The sequence below is a fragment of the Aethalodelphis obliquidens genome, unplaced genomic scaffold (assembly GCF_003676395.1).
Source record: "Aethalodelphis obliquidens isolate GAN/ISIS:26980383/991018 unplaced genomic scaffold, ASM367639v1 scaffold55, whole genome shotgun sequence".
NCBI lineage: Eukaryota > Metazoa > Chordata > Mammalia > Artiodactyla > Delphinidae > Aethalodelphis > Aethalodelphis obliquidens.
The window spans coordinates 1,210,677-1,225,660 of NW_020837999.1; the positions used below are offsets into that span (position 1 = coordinate 1,210,677).

General features: G+C 37.4%; 1 protein-coding gene across 4 annotated transcripts in view; it reads right to left on the reverse strand.

The window, feature by feature from the left end:
- Positions 1–269: 269 nt before the first annotated feature.
- The window catches only part of CEP350 (centrosomal protein 350), a 139,927-nt gene continuing 125,212 nt past the window's right edge, over positions 270–14,984 (reverse strand). For all 4 annotated transcript variants that reach the window (XM_027086155.1, XM_027086157.1, XM_027086154.1 and 1 more), the window contains 2 exons: positions 11,819–11,941; positions 270–4,161 (listed from right to left, as the gene is read on the reverse strand). In XM_027086155.1, the coding sequence (XP_026941956.1) occupies positions 3,997–4,161; positions 11,819–11,941 (288 nt within the window). In that variant the 3' untranslated portion in view covers positions 270–3,996. The remainder of the gene's footprint in view (positions 4,162–11,818; positions 11,942–14,984) is intronic.

Here is a 14,984-nt window from a genome sequence, read left to right on the forward strand (position 1 = left end):
TCTCTCCACTGCACTGGGCACAGTGCTCAGAACACGAAGGTGGGCGCAAGGACTGTTGAAGGAGTGAGTTATGAATGTCAAAGCCCAGGCTGCTCAGATGGACGTGGGGATGGCACTTATGTAAACAGGTCCTACGCGCAGCTCGTCTTTACTCTTTTGCTCGATCATAAGTGCTCTGCCACCCAATAACAGATCAGAAGTGAATTTTATGGAGACTAGCTTTCTAAACTTGGCTCAGAAGGTGAAAAAAATGAACACCTGACATGAAATTAATTTACAAATCAGTTTATTTACACATTTCATCTTTTCTTAAAGTACATTTCAGTTAACAAATCTATTTACACAGGTGTACATGGGAACTCATCCCAGTTATTTTACAGATCATACTTACAAACCACACCCTAAGTCTTCTGTGCAAAGTTGCACTGGATGTGACTATTGACTGAAAAAGGCCTGATGACCAGGCTATTTACACATACACAGTAAACGGGTTTGTTTTTCATGTCTGCACAATACAGTACACACAGGGAGGCGGGGCCTCCCAGGGAATGCTTTGCAATGTGTTTACCGAGAAGGCTTTGCAAAGTTCAGAAGGAAAAGCTATTAAATATAGATTAATTAAAATGACAGTACCTCCTTTACATCAGTTTACATTTTTTCTTCACATTTTTATAATACAGTTTATTGAATTGCTGCACAACCAGTTTAAGATGATTTGTAAACATGTAAATTTCTACAATTTGCATTAAACATCATTGTAGTTTCTATCATTTGCTCTTTGAATTAATGTTTTATTCACTAGTATTCTTAAGGTAGTAAAAGAAGATGTAAGTTTGAACTTCTTGCAGAAAAGTTATGAGTCTCTAACGCTGTGCGAGTACACACTTTATTCAAGTATTGCAAAAAGCTAAGGCCACTTTTTTTTTCAAGACAAGAAAGTGAACAAAATTGTTTCTATCAATAGGCCACAACACTCTTATGAGCGATGAAATCTCTTTTGAAAGGTAATTTCTCAGAGACCTGTAGTCACAGAAGGAATTTTCCTTTCTTTTACATAAAAGAAACACAAATTACCTTCCTTATTAACTACTTTTGAGCTCTTCCCACTTTTCCCTAGAGTAAAAATTCCTGTTTAGACCTGAAGAGGGAATCTATACCCTGTACTTATTTAACCCAGAGTGAAGTACCCTGGATAGCACAAATTATTTTGGACTCAGAAATAAATCTGAAGCCTATATGTTGGTTTACTGCTAAATTCTGATAGTGCTATTATTCTAAAAGATATTACTGCTGATGCAAAGATCTTTTTCTTAGAGGAATTATGAAGAAAGAGTGAAAGAGGATGGGAATGTGGGGAGAAGGAACAAAGATTACAAAGAGGGAATATTTAGATTCTTGGTTAAGAGGCAGAGCTTGATTAAAAAGATCCCAATATGGAACGAGTGGCTGGGTATCCATGTTTATCATTCCTAATGCTAACAAGTAACCCCTTTTCAATTATACCCAAGTAGTTAAAGCAATAAGAAATCTGCTAATTATAGATTCCTTTGTTTTCTGCTACCAAACTATGGATAATCATTTCTAGCAAAGAGTAAGACTGATCCATTCCTGCCTCTTTTATCTGGAACCCAGGATTCTCAAGACAGTAAAGACAGCTGGAGTATGTTAGGACTGCTACTGCCACATTCTTGGCAGCATTCTTACCAGGGAACTTTAAGTCCAGGTTGCTGATTCCGTGGACTTATATCATTTTTTTCATTTTTGGAATCACAATGTCATAAAGAGTAAAGATAAACATTATTAAAAATTTATTTAGGTCCAAATAATGAGTATGTAGAAAAACAACCTATATTCCTATTATATTATTTTCATATTCATTTATAAAAAATTTACAGCAGCTGTAAAGTTTCAGTATCATAAGGACTATGTAATCCTACAAACAGCCAAAGGATGTAGACAAGATGTTTTTCCGTCTTCCAAATAACACAAACTGAAAAGAAAAGGCTTCGCTTTTCCTTGGCCACATGAAAATAATATCTCCACACTACTGGTTAATAACCCCAAGAAACCCTAGCTTCTCTTAGTCAATTTGCTCATTATGGCTACAAGACTAGAGCTCAACATCAAAAGCCTAGAAGCAATGCTGGCAACATCAATCTGAGCATTTCCCGAGACCCAGTCACAACATTTCAGTGCTTTCCTTATTTGTCAAGAGCTATCATACCAGTCATTGTGCAAAATGCAAGTATTCCAATGATTATTTCAATAAGTTTCTCATAATGACAAGATGGAACCAAAGAGGAATGGAAGTGTGCATAGTAAAACATTGGAGACGCAAAGGCAAGTTGGGAGGAAAGAGGCAGAAATGAATGAACATGCACACTTAAAGATTATACCATCTTTGGGGTTTTCCTAACATATTTTGAAGTTATAACATTCCAGGATATTTCTAAGTATGAATCCAGTGGATGTCTTATATCATGCTTCTAATCAGGACCTTCAATATTAAGGCATTTACATTCACGCCTAAGATTATCCACATTCTTCTAGATTACTTGAAGGATAGGACTGATTCAGAGAAACCAGTCAAGAAGGCAGGGTACTGAGGTCCCAGGAGAGCATCACACATGCTCTAACATAGCAGCTGGAGTCTATATATTTTTTTCAGATACAGGTAATAGTTGTGAGAAGCAATGCTGCAAGAGAGGCAGAATTGAATTTTACAGTGTCTTTAAATCATTTTACCCCATTCCTGCTACTGCAGGTGATCTTAGAAGAGCTCATCTTCTTTTTACTGAATTAAACTGCCTTCTTCAATATGTGTATGGGTTTGTTAAAACCGTAAGTTTCCTGTGCAAAGACTACGAACCATAGAAGCTTCAAGACAGAAGTTTAACTATTACAAGAAGAATCTTTCATTTCTGAATAGGGACATACATTTTCAACTTAATAATTTATCTTAAAATAAATTAAAAAAATGTTCTATAGCGTAAAACAAGCACACAAACAATAGACAATATCTTTTTGTCTTTGGTGCACACACTCATTTCCTAAATCATTCAAGTAACAGCGTCTCTGACTTCTTGGGGAGATATGGGAGCTTAAAGTTTGAAGGCCAAAATGAATTATTTCCACTTCTGCCATGCCTCGATGCCTGAGATGGTCCTGAGGATCTGTGATTCTGGGAGCAGCTGGCAGAGGTTCAGAAGAAGTAAGAAAAGTGCAGGGACTGAACCCAGGCCCACAAGGGGTGGAAGAACCAGCCCTGCACCAGTCCTGTGAGCCCAGTCTTCAGTGGGGGCACTTCTTTGTTTTCATGCTCACAGAGAAAAAACTAAGTATAATGCAAAAGTTTAAAATTCTTTAGATGGTGCTCAGGAAGCAAGGCTACCACTGATGTCTTAACTTGACAGTCCACTTGGTGCTGCTCAATTGCAATAATGGAAGAAAATGGTCTTCAAAACAAAATGAAATGAACTCCACAAGGGGAAATAGGCACACATTACTAAACTTGCCTATCTGAAAGTAGTTCAGGGTTTAATACTGTTTAGAGACTATAATGTCCATTTATGACTTTCATGGTATAAACCAGGATTCCATTTCAAAAATGGTATGATGCACATCTATATGCCTCTCTTGCTTGACTTCAGACTCAAGGAAGTGATACCCTAGTCTAAGCTAAGAGGTAAGTCTGGTGCTTTCAGCCCTCATCTGAGACCCAGTAGGGATGCTAACAAGAGGTGTAGGATTACACTGTGTGTCAACATCAGACCCTGCCCACCGAAAACAACCAGTTATTCCAGTGGACAGTCTCTAAAGGCTAAGGCTGTAATACCAGATATACCTCATTGTCCCATGAACTCCAAACCAGTAGTCTTTAAGAACAGGTACAAGGTCCAGAAGCACTCTTGCTATGATGGAGATGGGGTGTATATCAGGAGGCAGAAAGGCCCAGGACTCATATTAGCACTCAGTGTTCGATTTATTTGCAAGATGTCACACAAGTAGCATTCTCCCCTGTTTTTCACTGATCTGATTCAGAACATCAACAGTATCTCTGATCAAGGTCTCAAAGATCCCATCAGCTAGCTGCATCTTCACACATAACTCATCCTCATCATAGTTCACCCACTGTGCCTCCTCCTCGTGGAGCTCCTGTACCTAGAATTTAGAAAACAGAAAGGTTAGAAAATCACTGTCACACAAAAGCTAGGAATCAATGATACTCACTAACTTTGCAACCCCACGCGTCGTACTACAACCCAAGGAAATAACTCAGAGAAAAAAAGGTAATTTATATGATGACATCAATAGCTCTTTTAAAGCTGCAAAAAGTTTGAAAAAACACAACTGTCAAATAAAAACTGGCTTCAAATCTGTCAACCTTGACAGTATTCCAGTATTTTTATAGATATTAAGGATTACAAGAACGTTGTCTCTGTCAACATAGGAGAATACGTAGAAGAATGCAAATTTTCAGATATATGGATTTACAATTATAAAATGCATATATCCAAGACAATATTAGGTGTGATTCTGGAGTATGTAAATAAATGAGTAAAATTTCATATTCATTGGAGTTTTTTTTGGCCATGCCGCGTGGCTTGTGGGATCTTAGTTCCCTGGCCAGGGACTGAACCCAGGCCCAGGCCTCAGTAGTGAAAGCGCCAAGTACTAACCACTGGACCGTGAGGGAATTCCACCCCCCCCCCCATTTTTTTTGGTATTGGAGTATTCTTTAAATGTACTATTGCTTAAGTTTATTTTAAAAGTCACTGTTGTATTATATTTTATATAAAATGCTCTTTTTGCATTTTCGGATTTGGGGATTCCTAAGGTAAACCAAAGGAATCAAATTAGAATGAACTGCCCAAGACGTTTTGCTTGTTTACAATAAATTTTTAAAAACTACTTATAAGAGAAACATGTTAGACTTATTGTATGTAATGATATTGTGAGTGAGATGGAGGCCAGGTGGAGAGAGTAGATTGTAAACCCTGTTTTAGTCACAAATTCAGCAAAGTTAACTGCGGTGTCGAGGGTCTCTAACCAAAAGTCTAACTTGCCAAAAGCCATGTGACAGCAAGCTCCTAACTTGCACTTATCACAATTTCCTCTTGAAAAAGGCAGCGGAAGTGAAGAGGGGAACCTGTGCTCTGATTCCTGGCACGAGGAAACGAGAAGACTCTTGGAGGAGAGGCCACACCATTCTGGAGTGTGGGAGAGCAGCGCTGCCAGACATGCACCCTTGGCTGGGGTTGACGGGTATGTGGCAAGGCGGCTGCCGCATTCTTTCTCCTTGGTGAGGCTGCTTGAAGCCTATGTAAAATATCCCTTTCTTTGTTCCCTAACGCATGCTCCCTGGACAGAAATACCACCAAAAAGGGTGATATGGTCAAATAAGTTTAGAAACCTCCCTCTGGGAGTTTCGCAATGTACATCAGTCTATTCTAAACAGAAGTCCACCAGTAGAGGAACTTGATTAATTCAGAGCTTCCTGTATGTATCTGGTCAAAGAATCAAATTGTGTGGCTATATAAGAAATTATTATTAAGATACAAAGGAACAGGTGTTCTTCTCTTATGAAGGATGCTATAAGCAACAGCCTAATGCAACACTTCTCAACCTGGTGCTGAGGGAGAATCACGTTCTGGAAAAGCTAATAAGTGTGTCCCCTATAAAAGATCTCTTATCTCCCATGAATTTGTTTATCTGTTCAAACAAAGTTGCACACCTTTCCTTTTTCTAAGTTCTCTCAGCCTTTATTATTAAATTTGTTCCTTGAACAATTTCCTATACGATAATAAAATTTAGGCAACACTGTCCTAACGTAATCATTTTTGCCCTTACAGCAGGAACATATGCTCAGGACATTATCCATTATATCTCTCAGTGAAGCCGTGATGAGTCCCCACTGTGCCTCGTCAGTATAGCAAAAGCTTTGCTCCTCTGTAAGAACAGGAATTATTTCCCTCCCAGCCAGTAAGAACATCATGTTTCCCTTTTTCCTCTAGCCATCAGAAAGCACAAAGCCCAGTTTGCAACCTCAACTGTGGCAACTGAGAGATCTCACAACCTGCAAATATGCCTCCATTTTCTTCTGGTTTGGAGAATCTATTCTATTCAACCACACACTTCCCTTGCTGCTGCTCCTTAATATGTATGTGTGTATGTACGTAAATTAGTATGTATTATATATAAATAATTAAATTAAAAAGTCAGTCTAACTTTTTTTTTTTTGGACAGGGTATTAGGCTGGTAGAAAAGAGAAAAGTGGTAAATAGAATGTGGCCAAATTTCAGCAAGCATATGTCCTTTCACCATATCCCTGTGAACAAGACGGTGAAATAGAGACAGGTCAGTTAGGTGGATGTGCACTTTTTTGGATTGAAGGACAAGACAACTATCAACCTGGAAGGAAGCTTCTGCCTGGAAGACTCAAGAGCTTTTTCCTCTGTGCTCCCAATCCATTTTGTTCATATTCCATTGTAGTAATTATCCTACAGAATTTTGTATTCTGTGCATCTGTTCTCCTGCTAGGCTGTGGGATTTCTTTTTATTTATAATTTCCCAGTGGCCAGGCCAGTGCAAATAGAAGGTGTTAAATAAATATCTGGCATATCATTTTTTAGTGAGTGTTTTATGGCTGTCTTTGGCTCTGTTGAGTTCATCATTTTTAGCAATGACCTAGATGAAGGCAGGTACCTCAGTTTTAGAGTTGACGTGAAAGTTGGGAAACACAATAGCTATGTTAAAAGAAAGAACCTAAAAATGTGTTGATAAGCTTGGAATGATAGGCCAAATTTAACAAAATGAAGGAATAAAATAAGGTCCTGTACTTGGATCAAAAAAATAACTACAAAAGCACAGGTTGAGATTTGGGTCTTAGAATTTTTCTAAGCTTTTGTGAGCGCCATGAGAATGGTATAGCTAAAAATAAAACGAACGTGATTATAAACTGCATTCATCAAAGGATAGTATCTAGAAAAAAGAAGGAGGTTATGTGATTGTACTAATTAAGCAATAACACAAAATATTACAGGCATACCTCGGAGATATTGTGGGTTCACTTCCAGACCAGTGCAATAAAGTGAATATCGCAATAAAGCTAGTCACACAAATTTTTTGGTTTCTCAGTGCATGTGAAAGTTATGTTTACATAATACTGTAGCCTATTAAGTGTGCAAGAGCATTATGTGTAAAAATCAATGTACATACCTTAATTAAAAAATACTTTATTGTTAAAAAATCTAACCATTATCTGACAATGTAGGATTGCTACAAACCTTCAATTTGTTAAAACAAACAAACAAAAAAACCCTGCAGTAGCTAGGAAGCACAATAAAGCAAAGTGCAATAAAATGAGGTATGCCTGTATATGGTCAATTCTGAGCAGTGTATTTAAGGAGGGACACTGACAAAGAGCTAAAGCTGATGAGGTTGAAAGGGGCTCAAAAAAACGCTATCAGACAACAGGAGAGAATATCAATGTTTAATAGGGAGAAAAAGACTGAGAAACATTACAGCCGCTTCAAAGGCATGTAGGAAGAATTAAAATTGTTATGTAAAGCCTTAAAGCTGTAAAAGCAAATTATAATTCATTACTTGAAAACCAATTCAGGCTTAATATGAGAAAGAACTTATCAACAGTAAGTAAAAACTCAGGAGCTGTTGAGTACCTTATCAGATCTTAATCTGTAAAGGAGATTTAATCATTAGCTAGGTAGTTTCACTACAGGATTTGTCATTGTAAATGCAATTCTACCTACAGTAGGGAGATTTCCCAGGGCTACTGTATATAAAGGATATACAAAAGTTGGTCTAATTACTTTTACTCATTCCACATCATATATACTTTGAGAATACATCGCTAAAAATAGCCCATATTCTTAGCCAACTTAAGATGTAAATTAATCAATATCTTTGTGAAGTGGTAAGGGGATAGTAAAGGAGAACTAGAGCCAAAAGATTTTCTTCTTTTTTGGCCAACAGAGGCCTTTAACACCTAAAACGCACATTCTTTGTATTTTACTCACCTCACATAATGCCTAAAGACACACAGACTGATTAAGGACTTTCCTAGACCAAGCAAAAACAGCTAAATTATACATTTCTTAATCTGGAAAAAGCAACTATTATGAAATATTAAATATAATAGGTTATCATGTTAGAATTGTTTTAGAAGGGCAACTGATATTCAGTTTGAGGCCAACCCCTCCACTTGCATGGATTCCATCTGTGTCTATTCAGGAACACTGCTCCAGCAGTTCTCCTTTCTCCTCTGCATCATCACAATTTTTTCCTATCGGCATATCTCTTTCAAGCTAAAAGAGCCCTTCTCTTGTTACCATTTCCCTCCATTTTTCTCTTCACAAAAAAACTCGTTTGAAGTGTCCAATTTTGCTCTCCTTAATTTGTCTTTCATTCTCTCTTGAAACCTACTCAAATCAAGCTTTTACTTTATCCATGCCACAAAAACTACCTGTATTGATGTTAAGATCAACAAAGACCTCCACATTGCCAAATCCAATGGTAAATTCTCAGTCATTATTTTACTTGACCAATGAGCAGCACTTGACACAGGTGATTCGTTCTTCCCCCTTGAAACACTTTCACCTGGCTTCCAGGACCTCACACCCTCCTGGTTCTACCCATCGGCTGCTCCTTAGTCTCTGTTGGTTCCTCCTCACCTTCTTAACTCTCGAAACATTGGAATTTGTCAAGAAGCAGTCCTTGGACCTCCTCTCTCTTGGTCTACACTCTCTTTCTTGGCTTTGACTACCATCTATATGTCACCACTCCCGAATTCACATCTCCAGCCTACGTCTCTTGCCTGAGCTCCAGGCTCATATCTAATAGCCTACTCAGTATCTCCATTTGGATGTTTATTAGACATTTCAAATTTAATACATTCAAAACAGAACTCCTGATGTTCCTTCCAAACCTGCTTCTCTCAGTCTTCCTCAAATCAGCAGAAGGCAATTCCCTTCCTCAGCGACTCACACCAACCCAATGGAGTTACTCTTAATACCTCTCTTTCTCTTATATTCCACATTCGATTTATCAGCAGTTCTGCTGTTCTATTTTGAAAACTGTTCTCACCATCTCCAATACCACCAAACTGGTCTTAGCCACTATTATCACTTGCCTGGATTATGACAATATACTCCTGGCCTCCTTACTCCCACCTTTGCTTCAGTCTATCCTCAACACAGCAGCCAGAGGGGTCCTGTTAAAATGTAAGTCAAATCACCCCAGTATTCCCTTATTCCCTCTCTCTGTATTTATTTTTCTTACTTATCTGTCTCCTTAACTAGAGCAAAAGCTCCTTGAGTTTTGTCTGCTTTGTTACATAATTCTACAATGGACTGCTATATTTCCACAAAAAATAAAATGGAATAAATTTATTTAAAAATGATATAAAGGGCTTCCCTGGTGGCGTGGTGGTTGGGAGTCCGCCTGCCCATGCAGGGAACACGGGTTCGTGCCCCGGTCTGGGAGGATCCCACATGCCGTGGAGCGGCTAGGCCCGTGCGCCATGGCCGCTGAGCCTGGGCGTCCGGAGCCTGTGCTCCGCGGCAGGAGAGGCCACAGCAGAGAGAGGCCCGCGTACCGCAAAAAAAATAAATAAATAAAAATGATATAAAATAAAGGAACATTTAAAAATAAGGAAAAACATCCACGTTTAATTAAGCAAAAACAATCAGAATACAAAAGAGACTATGATCCCAAATGTTTAAAAAAAATTCTCAGTATAAAAAGAAACTCTAAGTCTATATATCAAAATAATTAAGAGTTATCTAGGTGATAAGGTTGTCATGATTATTTTCTTTTGACTGATCAGTATTTTAAATTTTCTAAAATGAGCATGATTATTTTATAATAAATATGATTTTTAAAACGTATTTGAAATTTCTATTTTTGAGACCCTTTTCTTTTGTACTAGTGGCAAAATTTTTGTTTTATGTGTCATGAAAATTGTTGTTTTAAATCTCAATCTCTCTAAAATGTACAAGCATTAGAAGATCCAAATGCCAGAGGCGGCTAAATCTAACAGTAGGGAGGGTGACCAGTTTATTTAGCACTTCTTGTTAATAATTAACTCAAGTTGCTAACAGTATCATTTCACTAAACATTAAGAAGAGTGAACTCATGAAAAAAGTTACATAGGCCCAGGTATTTCAACTCACTCTCCAGCCACACTGACATTTCAGTTCCATGCTCCTTCCCATTTCAGGACTTCGCACGTGTAGTCTCCTCTCCCTGAATTGCTCTTCTCTCTATCACGGAACTCAGTTAATGCTTATTCATCTTTAAGATCTCAGCTCAGCTGTCACTTCCTCAGGGAAGCCTTTCCTGACCATCCTCATCAGACCAGTTTCCTCCATATGCTTTTACAACAGCTCCCTATTCTTCTATTTTTATCATTTAATTTACAATTACACACTTGTATAAATTATATATTAATGGCTAGCTTCTGCCAGCAAACTGTAAATCCATGAAGGCAGGGTCTATGTCTATTTTGCTTACTATTGTAACATCACTCCTAATTAGCACAATTCTTGACTAAATGCATGCACAGAGATGATTTATAGGGAATATGATCAATTCAACTGATAGTAGGGTAAATGAATGTCTCTTGATGTGCTTTTTTCTTTAATTCCTTAAAAAGTGGAAGAAGTAACATCTTGGTAATTAATAATAACTCAAACTCTAAGCTATTGTAGAAATATGAGAGCAAGTTCACCTTGAGAGGCCAAGATCTATGGAGAACTAATTGGTTAAAGTCCTGGCTCTTATTCGATGGGCAAGTTACTTAGTATCTTTGAATCTAAACTTCCTCATTTGTAAAACAGAGTAACATTAGTCCATCCTACCTCATACAACTATTGTGAGGATCAAGTAAGACATGAGAAAGAATGTTTAACAAATGTTTATCTAGTGAAGTTATTACTGAGTAAATGAAGCACTAGAAAGAAACATACTTGGGGAAAACTGATAAATTTAAGCATTACAGGTTTTTTTCATGATATGAATATAAATATAGACAAGATATAAATAAAGTCCAGAGAGAAAATATCTGGAAATAAACCTGAATCAATTAACATCTGAATTTCCTAAGGTCTGCTACTACTTAACATCTTAACATTCTTTTAGGGAACAAAGAATAAAAGACCTTTTTTCTCCCTTCCTTTTTTCTTTTTTTTGGTGTTGTTGTTTGATAGGCATTTTTCTAATGCTAGAAAATATATTGCAAAATGGAATAAATCCTATTCAGCTGAAGTTCTGGATAATAATAATGATGATGAAATAACAGCTAATATTTATTGAGTTACGTGCAGGGCACTGTTCTATACACATATAAATACTAAATTAATTCTCTTAATAATTTTATCAGGTAGGTACTATTATATCATCTTTATTTTGCAGATAGGAAAATGCGGCACAAAGAGGTTAATCTGTTCAAGATTACACACCAAGTAAAGTGCCAGAACAGGGATCTAAACTCAGGGAGTCTGGCCCTAGTCTACACTGGTCTCTTCAATTCAGAACCTTAAGTTTGCTTCCACTCAACTTTTTATTTCTCAAGTTCTCCACACCCACAAAAATACTGTTAAGTTAAATATTCATCTACTGAATTCAAAAGAAAGCAATTTCCAAAACTGAGGGGCAGAAAGAAATGCAGCACACGAGGGCTTTAAGAATTTACTGTCATTGACTTAAGATCAATTATATTCCCTTTCCTTTTAAAATCTAACTACATTCTGATTTTGGAAAAGATGGTCAAAATAAAAATAGTTCAGTTATACACACTGACCAGGATATGATCCACTCGGTCTCTTTTCTTTCTTCCAAATTTCATCATTTTCTGCCAATCTGTTTTGTGGTTTGGCTCCTTTTTAAGACTGAACAGCTTGAGTACTTCGGTTGCTATGAAGTTCTGTGAAAATAAGTGAAATGAATGAAACACAAACAACAAAGTTCTTGAGATTTAGTGCTTATAATGCAGTAAAGAGATTTTTGTTAAGAATACAATATTTATAAAAAAATCATACAAACTTCTTTCCCTTACAATTCCACTTAGCAATCTGAAGAGAAAAGCATTCCCAAATGCTCAGACTTTATTAACTTAAAGAATTTTTGTTTCTACACAACATAAAAAAAAAAAAAGTAAAACCCATTGATGAATCTACAAAGAAAAATCACTTTAGAATCCCCTCTACCCAAGAACCACCATTAGCTAACTTCAAGCTGGCAAAACTACAAAACAAAGTATAAAATAAATCCCTGAACCTGAAACATGAGTAAAGTACAAGGCTTTGGCTGGGATAGCTTATTTTGAAGCACCAAGATTCGAATACGTTATATTAAAAAATTATTAATCAACACTTCAGTATGAGAAGCATGGTAATTTCACTGCTAACAATATTTGAACTATCACCCTTAAAAAAAACTTTACAAAATGCTATAGCAATATTAAAATTGGAAGGCAGCATCATTGTGTGTTATAATGATGTATGCATTCTGATGAATGCTGGTATATATTATGTACCTTGTCTTATTTCAATGTATTTGTTCTTTGTTATTAATAAAATAATGGGTTTTTATGGTTCTTCTATTAAAAAATGTCTTAATAGGGGAAAAAACACATTTATGAATCAGAATCATTTGAGAAGATTCTCAAACTACCAATGTCCTCCAAACCACACCACTCCCCACCTACACACACACACACACACACACACACACACACACACACACACACTCACGCATTCAAGGATGTATCAACTGCTGAGGGCTGAAAGGAATGAAGTGCACCAGTGTTTTGAAAAAGCTCCTCAGGTGGTTCTGATGCTCCATTCCTCAAAGTTGAAAATCATTTTAAAAGTTGTTTTTTTTAAATCTATCAAGTCAATCTTTGAAAACTTTTTTTTTCTGCTTACTTTAATCTAAGCAAGGGTCAGCAAACTTTTTCTGTGAAGGACCAGACTGTAAATATTTCAGGTTTTGTGGGCCATATGGTCTCTATTGCAACTACTCAACTCTGCTGGTGTAGCAGGAAAGCAGCCATGGACAATATATAAGTAACTAGGTGTGGCTACGGTCCAATACAACTTTATTTTTAAAAACATGTGGTGGGCTGGATTTGGCCTGTGGGCTCTAGTTTGCCTACCCTCGATATAAGCATACATTATATCTCATAAATGTCTGCTGGTATTCTGTCAGTACAAAATATTTCTAAAAGCTTGCTATAGTTAATACTGTATTATATATTTCAAAGGTGCTAACAAAGGAGATCTTAAGAGCTCCCACCACAAGAAAAAAAAACAACTGTAACTATCGTATGTGTGGTGATGCATGTTAACCAGACTTACTGTGGTGCTCTATTCACAACACATACAAAGATGGAATCCTGAAACTAACATGTTACGTGTCAATTATATCTCAAGAAAAAAAAAGACTAAATTGCTTAGACAATGCCTCCCCTCACATTATATACCAGAAAAAATGTATATGTTCCTTTAATGTATTTTGATAGTCCACATATACTACTGGATGATGTAAGAAAATACACCAGTAAGATAAGTAATTGGAGGTATACTCTCTAGGGGAAAAAAAAGCTTCTTATGATCAAATAAGTTTGAGAATCATAACTCTAGAGTCTTGCTACTCAAAATGATCCTAGGACCAGAAACATCAGCAACACCTGGAAGCTTGATAGAAATGCAGAATTTTCAGTCCTACTCCAGATCTACACAGTAAGGAATCTGCATTTTACCAAAATCCCCAGATGACTCAGATGCACATTAAAGTTTGAGAGGCACTGCAATGAAAATACTACCTTTGCTATATTTTAAAAATAGGTTAACAGGCAGAGAGATTTCCACCAATGTGATTCTTTTTTCTCATTTTTTTTTTTTTTTTTGAGGTACACAAGCCTCTCACCGCTAAGGCCTCTCCCGTCGCGGAGCACAGGCTCCGGACGCGCAGGCTCAGCGGCCATGGCTCACGGGTCCAGCTGCTCTGCGGCAGGTGGGATCTTCCCGGACCAGTGCACAAACCCGTGTCCCCTGTATCCGCAGGCGAACTCTGAACCACTGCGCCACCAGGGAAGCCCTTTTTTACATCTTTATTGGAGTATAATTGCTTTACAATGGTGTGTTAGTTTCTGCTTTATAACAAAATGAATCAGTTATACATATACATATGCTACCATATCTCTTCCCTCTTGCGTCTCCCTCCCTCCCACCCCGCTAGGTGGTCACGAAGCACCGAGCTTGTGCTATGCGGCTGCTTCCCACTAGCTATCTATTTTACGTTTGGTAGTGTATATATGTCCATGCCACCCTCTTTGGTATATATACATATATATACACTACGTTTGGTAGTGTATATATGTCCATGCCACTCTCTCGCTTTGTCACAGCTTACCCTTCCCCCTCCCCATATCCTCAAGTCCATTCTCTAGTAGGTCTGTGTCTTTATTCCCATCTTACCCCTAGGTTCTTCATGACATTTTTTCCCCTTAAATTCCATATATATGTGTTAGCAAACAGTATTTCTCTTTCTCTTTCTAACTTACTTCACTCTGTATGACAGACTCTAGGTCCATCCACCTCATTACAAATAGCTCAACTTCATTTCTTTTTATGGCTGAGTAATATTCCATTGTATATATGTGCCACATCATCTTTATCCATTCATCCGATGATGGACACTTAGGTTGTTTCCATCTCCTGGCTATTGTAAATAGAGCTGCAATGAACATTTTGATACATGACTCTTCTTGAATTCTGGTTTTCTCAGGGTATATGCCCAGTAGTGGGATTGCTGGGTCGTATGGTAGTTCTATTTGTAGTTTTTTAAGGAACCTCCATACTGTTCTCCATAGTGGCTGTACCAATTCACATTCCCACCAGCAGTGCAAGAGTGTTCCCTTTTCTCCACACCCTCTCCAGCATTTACTGTTCCTAGATTTTTTG